We start from the raw sequence: 19,983 nt of genomic DNA, 5'->3' as shown, positions 1-19,983 counted from the left end.
ATGGGGGTACTTGGAAGGAGGGGGGGCACGGGGGGGGAAGGGCGGGAGTGCCCGCTGTCCATCACAGGCCACGCCCCCACTCCGCAGCCCAATTCCTACGGGGGGGGCGGGACCCGTGTGCGGCCTGCCGGAAAGTTTGTCTACGCCTCGGTAGATCCCATTGGCTGAAAGGCCGTGGGAAGCTGCTGCCAGGAACCAATCGCAAAGTAAATAGGTCCGTGAGGGCGGGGATAGCACGCCGTTATCTCCTCAGGAGCCAATAGAGAAGAGGAACGGCCAAGCGCTTCCTGAGTTCCGGGGTCGATTGAAGATGGCGGCTACCACTGGGAGCTGGTGCTTGTGCGAGTTACTGCGGTGAGTAGGCAGGGGCGTGGATTCGCAGCGCTGACCTGCTTTTTTGGGTGGTCATTTCCTGTCCAGTGTAGCTAAAGCTTGCATGGGAATGTCCTTCGTTGTTATGATTTTTAGGAGAGTGGATCCGGCCAGGTGGGAAGGCCTGCTTCTCCCTTGGGGGTCTTCCAGGTAGGTGGGGGACCGCTAGGTCTTGGACTCCGTTTACCCCCCTTTTTTCGCTTGTCTTTCTGCTGGCTAGCGAGGGTTCCCTGCTTGATTTCTGCAGTCCAGTTAGTCCCTCATAAATTCCTCATATTCCTTTCTCGTTTCCCTTTCTGATGGAGTTACGACTGGTTTTTTCCAATCTCTGATGCCTCTGTCTTCGGCTAAGAAACTGCTTCTTCCTTCCGGACTCGGAGCTTTTTGTTTAACTCACCCATGCTGCTTTTGTTCATGCTTGTCACTTTATTATAACATGTATGTTCTGGGCATCTTGATGAGCCACTACTTTATTTTCTCATTGATGTAAAAGTTGTTATCAATTATTGCCTTCCTTTTTTTAAAAAAAAAAAAGTCACCTACATAATACATCATTTCTTCTAGAAAAGTTACAACATAGATAAATAAAAGGAAAATCCGCCAAGAATGCTTCCATCTGGTGATAGCAGCTTCCAACGTTTTGGTGGGAAAGCAATGACTTTTCTAACCTTTGTTGTGAAATTATTTCAAATGCTTTTTCCCACTGATAAAATTGAATAACATTAATATTCTAGCTTCCTGGCTTCTTTGGTTTGGCTTTGTTGTTTTTATTTTTTTGAGACAGCCTTGCTATGTAGCCCAATCTGGCCTCCAACTCAGGATCCTTCGACCTACTCCTCCTTCTGTTGCTTGAATTACTGCATGTGTCATTATGCTCAGCTCCACTTACCTAGTTTTTGTTTTCTGTCTTCTTAACACCCATATATTTTAATTCAAGTTGAAAAAAATTCTGTGGGCCAGTACTGGGACTTGAACTCAGGACCTCAAATTCTTCCTACATTTGGTACTCTACTATGCAAACCCTGGCCCAGTTCTGGCTTTTTCTGTATAATTGGAGATCCGAGAGTCTGGCTGGGCCGGCTTCAAACTATGCTTCTCAAATCTCAGCCTCCTGAGTAGCTAGGAGTCTAGGCATGAACTTTTACAGGTTGAAATTTTATAATTAGCACAATAACTTCCTGAATAACAAGCCAGATTAGGACTTCCATCCAAATTGAGGTTTTTGTTATTTTTATCCCCTCTACTTCAAGTTCAATAATGAATATTAAAACACTGGGTGGAACAGTCTGTTCTTTTCAACCTGACATACGGGATATTCCTAACTTAGTGCTCTGTACATTGTATTTGCTGTTTGTTGAAAGAGCGACTCACTGCTGATTACAGTTACAAGTTTTTTAAGTTTTCTGTTTAAATGTATGGGGTGGGGGGATGGCAGTGCTAGAAACTGAACTCTTGGCCAGGCACATACTAGGCAAACATTGTACCACTGGCTATCTCCCAAACTTCGTTCATTTGTTTGTTGAAGTAGTCTCACTTTGTAGTTTAGGCTGACCTTTTTTTCCTGCCTCTTAGTTGCTGGGATTGCAGGAATGCATGGATAATATTTATTTATTTTTGTAGGTCATGAGGCTTGAACTCTTAGGCCTGGACGATGTCCTTGAGCTCTTCAGTTCAAGGCTACCACCCTACCCCTTGAGTCACAACACCACTTCCCATTTCCTAGAGGTAAATTGGAGATAAAAGTATCAGGTCCTTTTTTTTATTTTTTGTGGGTCATGGGGCTTGAACTCAGATCTGGGTGCTTTGGGTGCTCTGCTCTTCAGCTCAAGTTACCACCCTACCCCTTGGCCTGGGCATTGCCCCTGAGCTCTTCAGATCAAGGCCCTACCCTTCCTGTTTTCTAGAGGCTAATTGACAATAAGAGTCTCAGGTCCCTTTGTGCCCCGGCTGGCTCTGAACCTTGATCCTCAGATCTTAGCCTCCTGAGTAGCTAGGATTACAGGCATGAGCCACCACATGCGGCAGGCTACCATTTTTTTTTTAATACAACATATCATTTTTGTTGTGTTTGAACAAATTCTGGTGGACAAGTACTATAAGGTGTTTAATAAATGAATGTGCAGAACCTGTAAGTATACTTTTTTTTGGCCAGTCCCGCAGCTTAGAGCTCAGGGCCTGAGCACTGTCCTTGGACTTTCTCAAAGGTAGAGCTCCACCAGTTGAGCTACAGCACCATTTCTGGCTTTTTCTATGTATGTGGTACCGAGGAATGGAACCTAGGTTTTCATGCTTGCTAGGTAGGCACTCTACCACTAGGCCAAACTCCCCACCCCAAGTATATCTTTGTAATTAGGCTCAACAGTAGATTTAACTTTAGTTAGTAATGTGATTTTTTTTCTGATTTGAAGGTAATTAGTTTTGGGTTGGAGGTGTGGTAGAGCACTAGACAAAGTATCAAGTACAGAGTTTGAGTCCCAGTGTTAGACAAGAAAGTTAAATAATTCAATTTGAAAAGCCTACCACATAAATTTTTTTACATGAACCATCTGAAGAGATTGTTTTGTAAGTCTCCAAAGCTGGCTGCGGATCACGCCTGTAATCCTAGCTACTCAAGAGCCTGAGATCTGAGGATTGTGGTTCAAAGCCAGCCTGGGTACAAAAGTCCGTGAGACTCTTATCAAATTAACCACCAGAAAACTGTAAGTGGTGCTGTGGTTCAAAGGCTAGAGCGTTAGCCTTGAGCTGAAGAGCTCAGAGACAACACCCAGACCCAGACAACCCTATGACCAGGAGGGAAAAAAAAGTCTTGAGATTCTCTGAGTCATCTCCTTTTTAAATAACAGGCTTTTTGAAAGCTTGCCCTGAGAAACCAAACTGCCATATGTAGCGTTGCTTTTATGAACTCATGCAAAATGCTAAATAAATGGCAAATCTTGACGCTCTTGTCAGTCTGCACCTCTTATGAGAAGATGGTTCTCAAGGTGTGGTTCATGGACTCAGGCAGGTCCAAGAGTTTCAGTGAGTCTTCGAGGTCAGGCTATTTTATACAATGATGTTCTGGTAAAATTGATCTTTTCTCTATGTGGAAATTTACCTTAGCACAAAGCAAGGTATAGATGCCAAACTATTAGACTCATAATGTCTTTAACCATCTTGCAGAGCTAAAGCAAGTCAGAATTAAAAATTCCTGTGATCAAGGTTGAAATCCCACTTACTAGCGGAGATCAGGAGGATCACAGCCCTAGACAAACCCCCAGGCCAAAATAAAAATAATAGTAGTAACAATAATGCATGTTATCAATAGTGATTATGACAAAGCCAAAACCTTATCGAAAGTAACTAAAGCAAAAAACAGCATAGGATATAGGGATAGAGGTAGCATACTTGGCTAGCACACATTGAGACCCTGAGTCCAAACTCCTATATAAAAATAAGCAAAAAAAAAATATTGGGATAAGTACGTAAAAATTAACTATCAGTGGGCACCAGTGGCTCACCCACCTGTAATCCTAGCTACCCAGGAGGCTGAGATATGAGGATCATGGTTAGAAGCTAGTCTGGGCAGAAAAGTAAGACTTTTATCTCCACTAAAATGCCAGAAATAGAGCTGTGGCTCAAGTGCTAGTATTGAGCAAAAACACTCAGGGGTAGTGCCCAGGCCATGAGTTAAAGCCCTAGGACTGCAGAACTGGCACACACACACAAGAACATTAACTATTAGTGGGCAAGAGATATAGCCCAGTAGTCTAGCTCTTGCCTAACATGTATAAGGCCCTCGGTTTGGTCCCAAGGATCACAAAAAGAAAGAAAAGAGAGGCTGGAAGTTTGGCCTAGTGGTAGAACACTTGCCTAGCATTCATGAAGACCCAGGTTCAATTCCTTGGTACCACATACATAGGAAAAGCTGAAAGTGATGCTGTGTTTCAAGTGGTAGAGCGCTAGCCTTGAGAAAGTCCAAGGACAGGGCTCAAGCCCAGAGTTCAAGCCCCATTGCTGTCAGAAAGAAAGAAAGAAAGAAAGAAAGAAAGAAAGAAAGAAGGAAGGAAGGAAGGAAGGAAGGAAGGAAGGAAGGAAAGAAAGAAAGAAAAAAGGGGGGGAGGAGGTGTTAATAATCTTGCAGACTAGCTGGGCATGGATGGTGGCTCATGGCTGTATCCTAGCCACTCAGGAGGCTAAGATCTGAGGATCATGGTTCAGAGCCAGCCAGGGCACAAAAGGACCTGAGACTCTTATCTCCAATTAACCTCTAGAAAATGGGAACTGGGGCTTGACTCAAGGGTAGGTTGGTAGACTTGAACTGAAGAGCTCAGGGACAGCACCCAGGCCCAGAGTTCAAGCCCCATGACCTACAAATAATAATAATAACAATCTTGCAGACTACAAAAATTCTCTTTGCTACTATACATAAGCTAAGTATGTAAACTAGACTTTAACTTATGTGTTGTTTGTTTTTTCTTAATGAGCATCTGATTGGTTTTGAACTTTCCTTCTTATTTTCAGGTTTTTTTACTCATTGTTCTTCCCAGGACTAATTGTATGTGGAACTTTATGTGTATGTTTAGTCCTGGTCCTTTGTGGAATCAGACTGATGCTACAAAGGAAGAAAATGTCCTTGTCAACCAGCAAAAGTGGGAGGAAGCAGATGACAATTGCATTTTTTCATCCATATTGCAATGCTGGTGGTGGAGGAGAAAGAGTTTTATGGTGTGCCTTGAGAGCCCTTCAGAAAAAGTAGGTATGCATCTCTAAGCTCATTTGCTATATTACTGTCTTTAGAAGTAATCATAACCTAAATGCAGCTCTGTGATCTGGTGAGAGGCACATTCTGCTTCTTCGTAGGTATTCCTGCTGTATCCACATGTGGCAAAAGGGGCAAGAGCACCCATTACACCCCCTTTATGAAGACATTAGGAGACTTGGAGGGTGCTCAGTGGGAAAGTATGTGCTGAACATGCATAAGGCCCTGTATTGAATCCCCAGCACCAGAAAAGGGGGGCAGTTATCCCATTAGTCTCTTTTAAGAATATCCTCTTAAACCACCCCCCCCCCTTTTTGCCCCAGCACTAGAGTTTGAACTCAGGTCTTGTCTACTGTCTCTTAGAATTTTTTGCTCAGTACTGGTACTGTACCTACTGTACCATGTGAGCTATTATAGCAGCACTTCCTGCTTCTTTGTGGCTAGTGATGAGTCTCTGCTCTGGACACCATCCTTTAACTTTTTTACTCAAGGCTGGTGCTTTATCATTTGAGTCACAATGCCATTTCTTCTGGCTTTTTTTTGGTGATTAACTAGAGATAAGGGTCTCATAGACTTTCCTGCCAAGACTAGTTTCAGATCCTCAGATCTCAGCCCCTGAATAGTTAGGATTACAGTCACGAGCCACCAGCACTCAGCTGGTACTATATCGGAGGTTAGATTTCAACATAAAACATCTCATTTGAAGGACTAACGTTTTTGTTCCTGGGCAACAGGAAAATTCTAGAAAGTGCGAAATGATGAAAATCATTGGAAAACATAAGCTTGTTCATGATTATGAGATAACTCTCTACAACTGTTTGTTTGATTTTAACCTAAACTAATGGGATTCTTATCTATCATATTCTATTTTAGGTATCCTGAGGCAGTATATATTGTTTATACTGGTGATGTTAATGTCACTGGTCAACAAATACTAGAAGGTGCTTTCAGAAGATTTAACATCAGATTAATGCATCCAGTGCAGTTTATATTCCTAAAGAAACGCTACCTTGTGGAAGATTCACGCTACCCTCACTTCACACTCTTGGGCCAAAGTCTTGGCTCCATTTTTCTTGGCTGGGAGGCACTGATGCAGTATGTTCCTGATGTTTACATTGATTCCATGGGCTATGCATTCACACTCCCTCTGTTTAAGTATGTGGGAGGCTGCCGAGTTGGAAGCTATGTTCATTACCCCACTATCAGCACTGACATGCTGTCTGTGGTTAAGAATCAAAGTGCTGGCTTTAATAATGCAGCTTTCATTACTAGGAATCCTTTTCTCAGCAAAGTAAAACTCATCTACTACTATTTGTTTGCCTTTATTTATGGGATGGTTGGTTCGTGCAGTGATGTGGTCATGGTGAATTCTTCTTGGACACTAAACCATATTCTTGCCCTCTGGAAGATTGGGCATTGCACTGACATTGTTTATCCACCTTGTGATGTACAGACATTTCTGGACATTCCCTTACATGAGAAGCAGACAACCCCAGAACATTTACTGGTTTCCATTGGCCAGTTCAGGCCTGAAAAGAATCACCCTTTGCAGATCAGAGCCTTTGCTAAATTGCTGGATAAGAAGGCTGCTGAGCCACACTCTCCACTTAAACTTATCCTCATTGGAGGCTGCCGTAACAAAGAAGATGAATTCAGGGTAAACCAACTGAGAAGGCTGTCAGAGGATTTAGGGGTTCAGGAAGACGTGGAATTTAAAATAAACATTCCATTTGAGGAGTTAAAGAATTACTTGTCTGAAGCAACGATTGGTCTGCACACCATGAGGAATGAGCATTTTGGGATTGGTGAGTTTGTCCTTAACTTGTTTAAGGTTGCAAGATGTACTACTTTAGGTTTATGATAAATTGATCATACTCCAGAAGTCTACATGAAATCCTGATTCTCTGTGCCTAATCTACCAAGTGTGCTTTCTTAGTTTCAGACCCTTTAAGATAGTAGTTAAAAATACTTGGGCTTGGGTATGGCTTAGTGGTACCATATACCTTACCTAGCATGTACCAGATCCTAGATTCTGTTCCCAGAAATACATACCCATGCACATGTATACATACACAAATAGTACTTATGGACTACCATTTAATATATTGGAGGTTACTAAGCTGAGGTTACAAATACCATCTAGTTTAACTCTGACTAAATCCCTATTTGATTGATAGGTATTATTGTTACACCCGTATTTAGATATGGAAACCCAAGCATAGAGAGGTCTAGAAACTTCAGTCACAACGGAAGTGGGGGGGTCTGGCTTCTAACTGCATAACAACTGACTTCCAGGTTTTCTCTTCCCACCCATCTACCTCACTCTTTTTTTTTGGGGGGGGAGGGGGATTCTAGGGCTCAAACTCAGTCTTGCACACATTAGTCAAGTGCTGTGCTCTACCAGCCTTCTCTCCTCATCTCAACTCACCTGTGTCCTGGTACAGCTCCTTAGGCCCTTCCCTAAATCGTGCTGAAGGACTAAATTGGAATCTCTGGATGGGATATAAGCAGAGGTATTTTGATGGGTTTGCTCAGGTTTGAGCATTTTTATTTGTGCAGGGGAAGATGACACAGTCTCCAGATCAGCTTCCCTCACCAATTCTCCTTCAAGTTCTTTGTTAGTTCTTTGCTCATTATTGAAATGGCCTCACCCCACCTTTCTGCCAGATCCTATCAGGGCTCAATTTTAGTCTCTTTACCCTTTGTTTTGTCTCACTATTCAAGCTGTTATTTCTATTCTAACCTTGGGTTCAGCATACATTTCAGTGTAAAGTCAAGTGCTGTTTGGTGTCATTTGGTAACATGTATTTTTCAAGTGTTTGTTTTGTGCCTCAGTCTCCTATTTATAGGAAAGCATTAGTGGAGTTTCCTATACTAACACTACAATTTTTTTTTGCGGGGCGGGGAGGGGGGGCATGGGGCTTGAACTCTGGGCCTGGGTGCTGTCCCTGAGCTCTTCAACTCAAGGTTACTGCCCTACCCCTTGAGCCTCAGCCCTCCTTCCCATTTTCTAGTAGTTAATTGGAGATAAGAGTTTAATGCCCAGGCTGGCTTTGAACCTTGATCCTCATATCTCAGCCTCCTGACTAGCTAGGGTTACAGGCATAAGCCACTGCCCCCTGGCTTAACACTGTAATTTCTTATGTTTAAAATCCCCAGTTAGTAGCAAAATATTAAGTCCAGAAATGCAAGAAGTCATTGGCCCAGCTTTCTGCCTGGGGTCTTCTGACATTTACTCTGTACTCGCCCCAGACCAGGCACTCGAGGGGGCTGGGAAGTGACTCTTCCCTTCAGAAGCTGCCCAGCCTTTCCGTGGTTACAACATGTTCCACTAGTATTTGCTGGGCATGAGCCAGTGCTGTCTAAGGAAAGTTCAGCACTCCCAGAACACTCAAGGTAAGTCACAAACAATAATTAGAAGTTAGCCAGCAAGTTGGGGGACAGCACTGTGACAAGTATGACTAAAGAAGCACCAACAACTCCATTCAAGGGACTTAGAGTTCACACAGCCAGAGCCTGAACAGGAAGATTTGATCTCCAGGATATGAAAACAAGAGCTTTATCTTGTGTGATTGTTGTTCTTAATGTACTATATTTCTCTTCTCTTTTGTTGCCCTTTGGTTAACCTCATATTGTTACTGTATCTGACTTTGTTACCTGCTATATTGTATATAAGTTTGTTTATTTGAAATAGCAAAAGGAAGATGATTGGGAGAGGTGGAGGAAAGGAAATGGGGACAAAAACATGAGAAAGGGGTATCAATGTGGCGAATATAACTGTAACCCCTCTGGACAGTACAATAAAAAAGAAAACAGTGCCAGTGAGGGCCAGATCAACCAGGGGGGAAAAATGAAATTTTGTGGGGTTTTGTGCCTAACTGGGGCCTGTCCCAAGGCTAGCACTGTACTACTTGAGCCATAGCTCCTCTTGCAGTTTTTATAAGTCTCTGGGACTCTCCTGAGCTGGCTTTGCACCATGGTCCTCAGATCCCAGGTTCCTGAATAGCTAGGATTATAGGTATGAGCCACCATTGTCCAGCTGAATAGAATGACTTTAAACAGTTCATTTTACAGCTGTTTCCTAAGATCTGTCCCAATACAGTTTGAAGAGTCTAAAACTTTGAAGGTTTTTGCTCATTGTTGTATTTTTTTAACACATTGATGATAGAAGGACCTACTGTGCTTTTTTTTGTTTTTTTTTTCTTCTTTCCCAGGAGTTGTGGAGTGTATGGCAGCTGGCACAATTATCCTCGCGCACAACTCAGGGGGTCCAAAGCTAGACATTGTTGTTCCTCATGAAGGAGATATAACTGGATTTCTGGCTGAGACTGAGGATGGCTACGCTGAGACAATGGCTCATATTCTCTCCTTATCTGAAGAAAAGAGACTCCAGATCAGAAAAAACGCTCGAGCATCTGTAGGCAAATTCTCTGATCAAGAGTTTGAAGTGACATTCCTGTCATCTGTGGAGAAGTTATTTAAATAATGCCAGATCTGTCTATATGAAAGGTATTTTATATTAAATAGTTGGATTTGGAGGTATAGCTCAGTGTTACAGCACATGCTCCATATAGATGAGGCCCTGGGTTCAATCCCCAGCACCAAAGCTTAAAATAAAACTGTTAAACATCCCTTCATCTGCAAATACTTTTCTAAACTTATTCCTGGTTAGAATCCAGTAAGCCTGAGCAGTGTTCTCAGAATTATGTACATATAGAAAAAGTATTTGTCATTGGAAAAAGGTCAAATTACCTAAATGTAAAAAGTACTCATGTAGCCTAATACAACAATTTAGTATGTGGTCGTGTTTTTTAAATCACTTAAAAGAACAGAAAAAAATGTGTATTTTTAAAATTTATTTATTGTTGTTTTGAATTATTAGGAGTCAAACCCAAGACCTTACATAGGCAGAGGACAAGCTCTACCTCTGAGCTATACTCCCAGCTGAAAATTTCCTTTTAGAATAGAAGGAAATGCTAAAAGAAAAATGGATGATTGATAAAATGCAGCTAGCACTTTAGAATTATTCTGACATTTTGAAACGCAAATCCTTTCTGGATCAGGGAGTTGTTAGGGATTATACTCCAGGCTTTGCTAGGCAGATGTTCTACTGAGCTACATCCCCAACTCCAAATTTATGCTACATTTAATTCTAAATACCTTCATGGGTGACCTTTTTCAATGTACCTAATGATTTTTTTGGTTTTGCTTTGTTTTGCTAGTTCTGGGGCTTGAACTTAGGGCCTGAGCACTGTCCTTGGGCTTTCTCAAGACTAGCGCTCTACCACTGAGCCACAGCACCATTTCTGGCTTTTTCTGTGTATGTGATACCAAAGGATCAAACCCAGAGCTTTGCGTATGCTAGGCAAGCACTGTACCACTAGGCCACGCTCCTAGACCCCTAATGGTTTTCCTAAGCAACTGTGTAGGTGTATTTAATCATGTTCCCAAAGCACATGCAATGTATTGATTGCTTCATGTGTATGTGTAGGCATGTTGAGGTTAAGATACCACCAACAAAGCTTGCCATAACTAAGTTTTTTATAAAAATTGCTTCTTGCTATCACAACACATTTGAATGGGTCTCCCATTATCTGTAATAGCTCCAACCTAATTCATCCACCTAAGTCATTCAAAAGAATGTCAAGAAATCTGTTTATCTGGCTTAATTATAAGATAAAGTGAACTAGCCTCACATTTTATATGACCCAAACTATCTATTGTTAGATGGCAAACTAGCCTTTGAAAAGAACACTGGATGGTTTGAGACAAGTGCAAGGTCCTAAGTTCAAACCCTAGAATATCCAGCAGATATCCATTTCATCCTTTCCCAACATTTGATCTTCTCGAACTAAAGCTGCTCCTTACTTTCCGAGTCTTCTCCTGTGATCTGGATGTGTTAATGCCCATCCTCACTGAATTTTAGAGTGGTAATACTGAGATGGGTAGTGTGTAAACCTACTTTGAAAATTCCAAACCTTAGAGTAAATGCTTCTGTAATCCTGTCTTTACCAATGATTATGTGTGTACAGATAATGGCTATAAAGACTCACAGCTTTCAGTATATTTTCTGCATTTATCCTTGTTCATTGAATTGGCACCCCTTCAGCAGTCTGATTTATACCTGAGTTAGGGACAGTGGACTCCTTCAATGGTACAAGCTTGTTTAATGACAGCATCAGGATTCAGGATTATGACGTGGTGTTTTGCTTCTGGGCACGGTGTTCTTTCTTAATCTATGCTAGTCTTTGAGGTCAGATCCATGTTACAGCCCATACAACCTATATATCTACACACACACACACACACACACACACACACACACACACACACCCAAAAAAAAAAACTATGTGACTAAAAAGGAAGAAACTGAAATGAGCAAGTAGAAGATGTAGCAAAAGAAGAAGATTCCTTCAAACATATTGAAGCTTTTTTTTTTCAAAAGCATACTTATTAAGTATGATTTGTATATATGCTCATTTCCAGTGTTCCTAATGTGGTACTTACATGTATTTTAGTTTGTTTGTTGAATTACTGGTACTGTGAAAAATGTCAAACAGTATATCAATTACTGTCTGTCTGGTTGACTCTTGACTTTGCTAAGGCTTAACTCTTCAGTAGTCCAACCACACCAACAGCAAAGAAAGTTCACATTCCCCCATGTAAAATTATATTTTAACTGTAAAGTACATGCTACGTGTTCTTTGTACAATAATCTCTTCATGAAGTCTCCCAATAGTTCTACCCGCCAAGAAATGTGGAGGGACTGGTATGGGGATTGTACTTAGGGCCTTGTGTACCTGCTTGGCTTTTTTTTTGTTGTTGTTTCACTTCTGGATTTTTTTCCTGGTTAATTGGAGATAAATGTCATAGAGACTTCTGACCAGACTGGCTTTGAGCAGTAGTCCTTGGAGTTCAGCCCTCCACGTAGACAGGATTATAGGCATAAGCCACTAGCATCTGGCAAGAATGCTTTTTTAATTCTTTAAGAAAGAAAGCGCATAGAGGGAAAAGGGAATCTATCTTGTTTGTAGTGGTTGATAGGTTTCATAGACTTTCTTAAAAATTATTGCTTTGGCGGTATGACATTTTCTGTAATAGTACTTTGGGTTGGATCTAATACTTCGATGTTTGCTAAACATACATTCTACCCCTATCTACATCTCCTGCCCCTTTCTTTATTTTTAATAATTTCCAAAATATTTTACATGATCATCTTCCAGGCAAAATTATAAAATAAAGACAAGTGTTATTATCAGTGCTTTCAGAATGTTGGTGTTTATGTAAATATATCCTAGACTCCAGGACTTTGTTATGAATGAATAAATGAGAGTAGGTCTGTGCTAAATCTTTCAATGAGGATAACGGGAAAATTATTTCTGTTACATAACTTCAAGAAGTTATTGCAAGTTTCTGTCATTTACCCAATCTCTCCCATTGCTCTGACGTCAACCCTTTTACCCTACCCTAAATCTAAAGCCATCCTTTTAAAAGAGAGTCCGATTATCTAACTTGAAAGAAAAATCAAGTCCTAGAGATGATCACTGAAAAACTCTTACAAATAATTTTCTTTTTACTTGTACCTAAAACAGGCCCTTTAGGGAATAGGTATTTCTTATTCTTAATAAGAAGATGTTGGTGGGAGCCGGGTACAGTGTGGATGCCTGTAATCTCATTTCTCTGGAGGTAGGGACAGAAGGATCCCAAGTTTGAGGCCAGCCTACACTAATAGTGAATTCTAGCCCACTGAGTGACATAGTGAGACCTTGTCTTAAGAGCAAAGACTCAAAGAAACAAAACAAAATGCCCAAAAAGTCCAGTGATCCTAGTCCAATTAAAAACAAATCTCAGTAATCACACTTGTATGTTTTGATTGTTTCTTAGTCCTTGGTCATCATCAGTAAAACAAACTGGGTCAATAAAGGGACTGTTAGCCACCTCCAAGGCCTCATTTGGTTCTTCAAATTTTGTGACGTTTATCCTCTCTTTTTCTTCTGGCTTTTCAGCATCTTTAGAGAAGATGGAAGCCTCTTCCTTTTCTTCTTCTTTAGAAGAAGCAAGATTTTCTAGGGATTCTATTACTTCATTTCTCAGCTCATCTTCAGATTCTTCAAAATTTCTGAAATGGCAAAATGAATATAAGGTTATGAAATCATTAATATGAACATTTATTTCCTTTATCATTCCCTAACCTAATGAAAGTTGCATTTCAGCAAGTGTTTGTGACTCATTCCTGTAATCCTAGCTATTCAGGAGTCTGAGATCTGAGGATCACCACTCAAAACCAGCTCTGGCAGGAAAGTACATGAGACTTTTGTGTGTGCACACAATTGCTACTCCTGGGGCTTGAAGTCAGGGCCAAGATACTGTCTGTGAGCTTTTCCTCAAGGCTAGCACTCTACTACTTGAGCTGTAACTTTACTCCTGGCTTTTTGTTGCTTAATTAAGACAAAGAGTCTTAATAGAATTTTCTGCCTGGGCTGGTTTTGAACCTCTATCCTCAGATCTCAGCCTTCTGAGTAGCTAGGATTACAGGCATGAGTCACTGGTTCATGGCTCCATGAAACTTTTGTCTCCAAGTAAACCTAAGCCACCCAAAAGCCAGAAGTGGAAGTGTGGCTCAAATGATCAAGCACCAAACTTGAACAGAAATGGCCAAATGACAGCACGAGGCTCTGAGTTCAAACCCACAGTACTGGCACACACACAAATGTCGCATTTCTACTCAAGTAATAAATTATTAACAGTCTGGCTTTTCTATACACTTACAAGTTGGGAGAAACCTTTATTGTAAGTATTACTATCCATCTACACTAAATAAGAACAAAGGGAAAACCAGGCACCAGTGGCTCACATTGATAATACCAGTTAGTAAGGAGGCCAAAATCTGAGAATCATGATTCAAAGCCAGTGTGAGCAGTGAAGTTCATAAGACATCTCCAGTTAACCTCCAAAAAATCAGAAGTGGAGGTCAGTTTTTAAATGGTGGTGATCATAAAAACCTGAGGGCAGCCCCTTGGCCCTAAGCTCAGACCCAATACTAGCATACACACAAACAGAAAGAAAAAGAAAACTAGGACATGCGCTTATATTTAGTGTATAATATTTTATAATAACATGACTCCCAGATAACTCCTTTTTGCTTTGTGTATACACTATGCTTTTTGTATTTTAAGTGTCTCCTCTGTCTATCAAAAAAGTTTACTGTGAGCCAAGCACAGTGGCTTACGCCTGTAATCCTAGCTACTCCGGAGGCTGAGATCTGAGGATCACGGTTCAAAGCCAGCCTGGGCACAAAAGGACCTGAGACTCTTATCTCCAATTAACCTCTAGAAAACAGAAGTGGGGCTTGGCTCAAGGGTAGGACGGTAGCCTTGAGCTGAAGAGCTCAGGGACAGTGCCCAGGCCAAGTTCAAGCCCCATCACCCATGTTAACTATGTTAATTAAATGATTTTAGATAAAGAGTACTATAGTCTTCATAGTTTAGTTGTATTGTCTGAAAGGTTTTTGTTTTAATTTGTTTTTGTCAGTCCTGAGTCCTGGACACTGCCTCTATACTTTTTTAGCACAAGGCTAGTACTCTACCACTTGAGCCACAGCTCCACTTTGAGCTTTTTGGTGATTAATTGGAGAGCAGAGACTCACAGACTTTCCTGCTTGAACCTCAGAACTCAGCTTCTTGAGTAGCTAGGATCACAGATGTGAGCACCTCCAGCCAGCTTATCTGAAGTTTTTAATGGCCTAATTCAATTGCTTACTGCATTTGCTGTCTCTCTCATAGTAGACTCTAGGGTTTTTTCCCCTCAGTATAGGAGCTTGAACTCAGGGCCTTACACTTTTGCTCAGCTACTTATATCACACCTCCACTCTGGCATTTTTGCTGGTTACCTGGAGATGACAGTGTCAGATTTTTCCACCCTGGACTGACTTTGAGCCTTGATCCTGATTTCAGCGTGTCAGGTAGCTAGGATTACAGGCATGATATACGAGTCTGGCTGTTTTGCTTTGTTTTGAGACAGTATGAACTGGATAGATCTAGTTTTAATTTTCAAATATGAGCTCATTTCAGTAGTGTGTTAGTAAAATCCATTGCTTTTGACTCCAGAGTAGTTTGTATTAATTCTTCTAGCCATCACAGGAGTATTATTATCTTTCAATGTAAATTTTAATGATAATTTCTCAAAGTTAAGTATATTTAAACCACCTAAATATTATAATTCAATCTCCAAACTTAAGTGAAGTCAAATCCGTGGTTATAAATTTCCTAGGAAGAATTTTTCTCCCAGAAATTTGAACCAGAACAGACAACCAATATTACTGGGACTTTTTTAGACACTCTTACGCTTCAGGGGTTCAACTGCCTTGATTGGAGGGGGATACAAAGACTTAATAGGTGTGAAAGAGGCAGTTGAGTAGACCCAGAGTCTACTATGTGAGATAGCAACTGCAGTAAATAATTGAATTAGGCCATTGAAAACTTCAGCTAAGCTGGTCGGAGATGGCTCACACCTGTAATCCCAGCTACTCAAGAAGCTGAAACCTGAGCAAGGAACAACTTTCTTTTCTAGTGTTGGTGATAAAACTCTGGGCCTTCTGCATGCCTGCAAATGCTCTGCCGCTGAGGTATAGCATGATCATAACAGTTATCAATGCATAACCATTATTTAGACATAAGTAAAGTAAAACACAGTGTTAAAAAAGAGGGAAAAAGCCAGATACTAGCTATTTAGGAGACTGAGATCTGATGATCGAATTCAAAGCCTACCTTGGCAGGAAAGCCCATAAGATTTATCTCTTAATTACTCACGCCCCAAAAAGTCCCCCAAAGTAAGCCCATGCCAGCCTTGAGCAAAATAACTAAGAGACATCAGCCAGTCTGAATTCAAGCCCCAGTACCAGCACAAAATAAACAAAGTGTCATTTCTGATGGATGAACCCAGAGGACCAAAAACAAAACAAACAACAAATAAAACACATATTTGGAATCTAAAACAATGGAAATCTTAGAAGTAGAGAAAAATAGGATGGGGTTGCCAGGGATGGGGAGGCAACAATAGAAATTGGGAATGTCCATCAAAGGTACAAAGCTGCAGTTAGACAAGAGGAATACCTGCTAAAAGTCTTTTAAGTATCTCACCACAAAGAAAGGAAGGAAGGAAAAAGTTGAGGCTAAGTATATATACATATATATGTATATAAATTGGAGGTTGGGTTGGACATTCTATATTATGTACATGTTTCCAGATATATATAATTTATTATCACAAAGCTGTCAATTGCCATATTTAATCAACAAACATTGCTATTAATATCTCACCCAAGTTTCTCATGACACTGTAGAAGCATGTAAAGATGTCTGTGTTGCACAAAGGAAAACAGCAGCTAAGATCATTTTGAAGGAAAGCATGGAGTCTAGGAGAAAGTGTGGGCTGTAGCTCTCTCAGTGATCAGTTGGAATAAAACCATAGTAATTAGACAGAATATCACTAATGAAAATATACAAGGTAATGTCAGGAGAAGAATGGAGGTCCTGGAATGAGCCCATGCAAATAGGAAAATGTAATCTTAGCTAGGCCTCAACCACTTTTCCATCCTATAACAGCATTTTCAGTGTTGCCCAGGGTTCTGTTTAGGCATCTGCTAACGAGTTACTTACGTGTCATCACCATCAGATCTTGCTTCCAGTTGTTCTTTGTCCTCTTCAATGCCAGATGTCATTTCTGCCTCCTCTTCATCTTCTTTAGGAAGACCTTGTTTTAATGTCCCTACTGTTGAAGAAATAACAAAATGAGAGTAAAGCTACCCTGCCTAGACATCTGATGAGCAGTATATACTAAAAGTCCTATCATGAATTGCAACCATGAGAGCAAAACCTTCTAATCATCTCCACCAAAATAGAGTAACACTGGTGTCTCATGTCTGTAATCCTAGCAACAAAGCTAATGACATATAAGGATCATGGTTCAAAATCAGCCCATGCAGAAAAGTTGTGAGAGTCTTATCTCCAATTAACCACCAAAAAAGCCAGAAGTGGGTCTCTACATGATTGAATACTAGCCTTGAGCAGAAAAGCTCAGAGACAATGCCCAGGCCCTTGGTTCAAGCCCCAAGACACACGATTTTACAAATGAAGCAATAAGAGATAAAATTGGTTAGATTATCTTATTGAGAGAATTAAAGCCAGAATTCACATCATATCTAAGTATAATTTCCAGTCTTAACTGTTATTTATTGCTGCCTACCAATAAGCTATTAAAAGAAAAACACCCAAGTGTAGTTTAGTGGCAGTGTGTGCTAGCATGTGCTTGGTCCTAGGTTCAGTATCCCACACCAAAGCAATAGATACATATAAATTCATGCTTCATATATAACATATTTTTATGATATAAAATAAAACTATATATTGCAAATGTAAATGTTTACAGTCTATGCATTATGTCTTACAGAAGAAACTTATATCATCACAGTATGAAAATCCTACAAAAAATAAAAAATAGCCGGGCATGGTAGCTCAGGCCTGATAATCCTAGCTACTCCAGAGGCTGAGATTTGAGAATCATGGTTCAAAACCAGCCAGGTGAGTAATGTCTGTGAGACTCTTACCCACAAAAAGTCGCAAGTGGAGTTATGACTCAAGTAGTAGAGCACTAGTCAAGCACAATAGCTCAAGGACAGTGCCTAGGCCCTGAGTTCAAGCCCCAGGACTGATTTTTTTTTTTTAAAGTCATCTGAGGGGAGAAAGAGAGGGAAGGGGAGGAAGAGGAGCAGAGGAGGAGGTAGAGGAGGAGGAGGAAAGCCAGGTGATATGCATCTGCAATCCCAACAATGCAGAAGAATTTTAATGCTATTTTAATGCTTAGTTTGGGCAGTTTAATGAGACTTGGACTCAGAGAAGAGGAATGAAGTTCTGACCTTTGTTGCAATGTGAATGTATCTTGAAAACATTACATGAAATGAAGGATGCAGAAAATTACAAAAATTACACATGTTCCAGGTATATGGAATGTCTAAAATAAGCAAATCCAGTCTACCGGTTGCCAGGCACCAACCAATTGTGACTGCTAATGAGTACAGGATTTCTTTTCTGTGGTAATTAATGTGTGCTTGAAATTAACGAACAAATAAGTATACCCAATTCTTCATTGGCAGAAAATGAGCTACTTAGATGTGCTGCTGCCAAAACAGCCATCAAAGTTGCTGGTGCTTCATGCTGCCACTGCTTCCTGTTTTCTGGACCTCCTTCCATCACAATCACTTGGCCATCTGAAGAGGAAAACTCTGTTATTAAAAATAAAAATGGGGGCCAGGAGTTTGGAAGCCCTGGATTGATTCCTCAGTACCACATACACAGAAAAGGCCAGAAGTGGGAGCTAGCCTTGAGAAAGCCCAAGGACAGTGCCCAGGTCCTAAGTTGAAGCCCCAGGACTGGCAAATAAGTAAATGTTGCTGGGGGCTGGTGGCTCATGACTGTGATCCTAGCTACTCAGGAGGCTCAGATCTGAGGATCACTGTTCAAAGCCAGCCCAGGCAAGGAAGCTCAACTTACTGATGAAAAATACAACTTTCCACAGAATTACAAGGAAATTATTAAGCTGGCAATGGAGGGCATATCAAGTTAATTGCCTTTCCTTGTACTTTCCCCCTCACTTTATTTTATTTCTTTTCTTTATTTTGTGTTGATAATGGGACTTGAATTTAGGTCTTCTTTCTTCCGCTTGGCCCAAGGCTCTGCCATTTGATCCATCCCTCCAGTTCCTTCTCTTCGCTGGTTAATTGAAGATAGGAGTCTCACAGACTTTTCTGTCTGACTTCCAACTGCAATCTTCAGATCTCAACCTTCTGAGTGACTTAAATTACAAGTATGAGCTACCAGTGCCTAGCTTTCCCAGCACTTTCAAAAAAAAGTAGCATTCTGGATTTTTCTTCCATTACTTTTGCCCAGCAAGTATAGTCAGCTATTTGGGATCATTGTCAGGCAAGTCTCTCCAGGGGTGGAGGAGAAAAATGCCCTTACAAGGTGTTTGGAACAAAATCTGTAGAGACTGAACCCAAAAGGGAATCTATCCCAACAGCGTAAGCTCTGCTAACACAACTGTTTGCATGCTCTGATCTTCCTTGGTGCCGATGGGCATTAACCAGACAGACTCACCATCGGGCATGGTGGGGCAGGTGGAGCTGACATCGGCTGCTGCCATCATTTGCAGCAGAGTCTCAGGTGCTCTCACATCCCACTGCCTCCTGTTGTTGGCAGCTGTGGCGGCCTGCCGGCAGCACTCTGTATCTAAGAGAATCACTCGTTAGCTCCAAAGCAGCCAGGGTGTGACAAGCTGCTTCAAACCAAAGTGTGCAAGTACCAAGGCAGTTGAAGATTGAAGCCTAGGAAATAATGAACGGGGTGGCTCATAGTTGCTGCACTTTTGCTGCTAACATTTAGTTAATGGACTGAGAAGGAAATATTAATGATATGAATAGACACATTCATTAAAGCATGTGGGAGAACTCACACACAGTCTATTCCCTCTCTGTCTCTGTCTTTGTATGTTTCTGACTATCTCTAGCTCTGTGTCTGTCTGTGTCTATCTCTCCATCGCTGTTTGTCTCTGTCTCTGTCTCTGTCTCTCTGTCTCTCTCTCTCTCTCTTGTATTTTTGTTTTTGTGCCAGATCTGGGGCCTAGGTGCTGTACCTTAGCTTTTTTACTCAAGGCTGATGACGTGATGTTCAACCACTTAAGCCACAGCTCCACTTCTGCTTTCTGGTGGTGAACTGGAGATAAGAATCTCAAGGGCATTCCTTCCTGGATTGGCTTTGAGCCATGGTTCTCAGATCTCACCATACTGGGGCCCAACTGTTTTTTGCTTTGTTTTATTTGCT

The 19,983-nt window shown here is 41.1% G+C and overlaps 2 protein-coding genes across 3 annotated transcripts in view; one reads left to right on the top strand and one right to left on the bottom strand.

The window, feature by feature from the left end:
* Window positions 1–228: 228 nt before the first annotated feature.
* Alg11 (ALG11 alpha-1,2-mannosyltransferase) lies at window positions 229–9,900 on the top strand. 2 transcript variants are annotated; one of them, XM_090342319.1, is made up of 4 exons: window positions 229–354; window positions 4,873–5,103; window positions 5,984–6,915; window positions 9,325–9,900. In XM_090342319.1, the coding sequence occupies exons 1-4, from the start codon at window positions 311–313 to the stop codon at window positions 9,594–9,596; spliced, it is 1,479 nt and encodes a 492-aa protein (XP_090198445.1). In that variant the 5' UTR covers window positions 229–310; the 3' UTR covers window positions 9,597–9,900. The 2 variants fall into 2 exon arrangements, with proteins under 2 accessions (XP_090198445.1, XP_090198444.1); XM_090342318.1 differs by lacking the exon at window positions 229–354 and adding an exon at window positions 447–522.
* Window positions 9,901–12,298: 2,398 nt separating this feature from the next.
* The window catches only part of Nek5 (NIMA related kinase 5), a 50,635-nt gene continuing 42,950 nt past the window's right edge, over window positions 12,299–19,983 (bottom strand). The window contains exons 19-22 of the mRNA XM_090342320.1: window positions 19,261–19,392; window positions 18,243–18,374; window positions 16,768–16,879; window positions 12,299–13,229 (exon numbers count right to left, since the gene is read on the bottom strand). Of these exons, the coding sequence (XP_090198446.1) occupies window positions 12,965–13,229; window positions 16,768–16,879; window positions 18,243–18,374; window positions 19,261–19,392 (641 nt within the window). The 3' untranslated portion in view covers window positions 12,299–12,964. The remainder of the gene's footprint in view (window positions 13,230–16,767; window positions 16,880–18,242; window positions 18,375–19,260; window positions 19,393–19,983) is intronic.

Source organism: Megascapheus bottae, chromosome 11, assembly GCF_031878675.1.
Source record: "Megascapheus bottae isolate mThoBot1 chromosome 11, mThoBot2.hap1, whole genome shotgun sequence".
In the NCBI taxonomy this organism is placed as follows: domain Eukaryota; kingdom Metazoa; phylum Chordata; class Mammalia; order Rodentia; family Geomyidae; genus Megascapheus; species Megascapheus bottae.
Note: the sequence above shows the minus strand (reverse complement) of the source record. Positions and strands in the feature narration are given on the sequence as shown.

What these genes read in the sequence shown, in the direction of transcription:
- Alg11 (XM_090342318.1), top strand. Translation starts at nt 458, where the DNA reads ATGATTTTTAGGAGAGTGGATCCGGCCAGGTGGGAAGGCCTGCTTCTC. An exon ending in TTGAGAGCCCTTCAGAAAAA is followed by an intron (nt 5,104 to 5,983) that starts GTAGGTATGCAT and finishes ATTCTATTTTAG; the next exon opens with GTATCCTGAGGCAGTATATA. An exon ending in GAATGAGCATTTTGGGATTG is followed by an intron (nt 6,916 to 9,324) that starts GTGAGTTTGTCC and finishes CTTCTTTCCCAG; the next exon opens with GAGTTGTGGAGTGTATGGCA.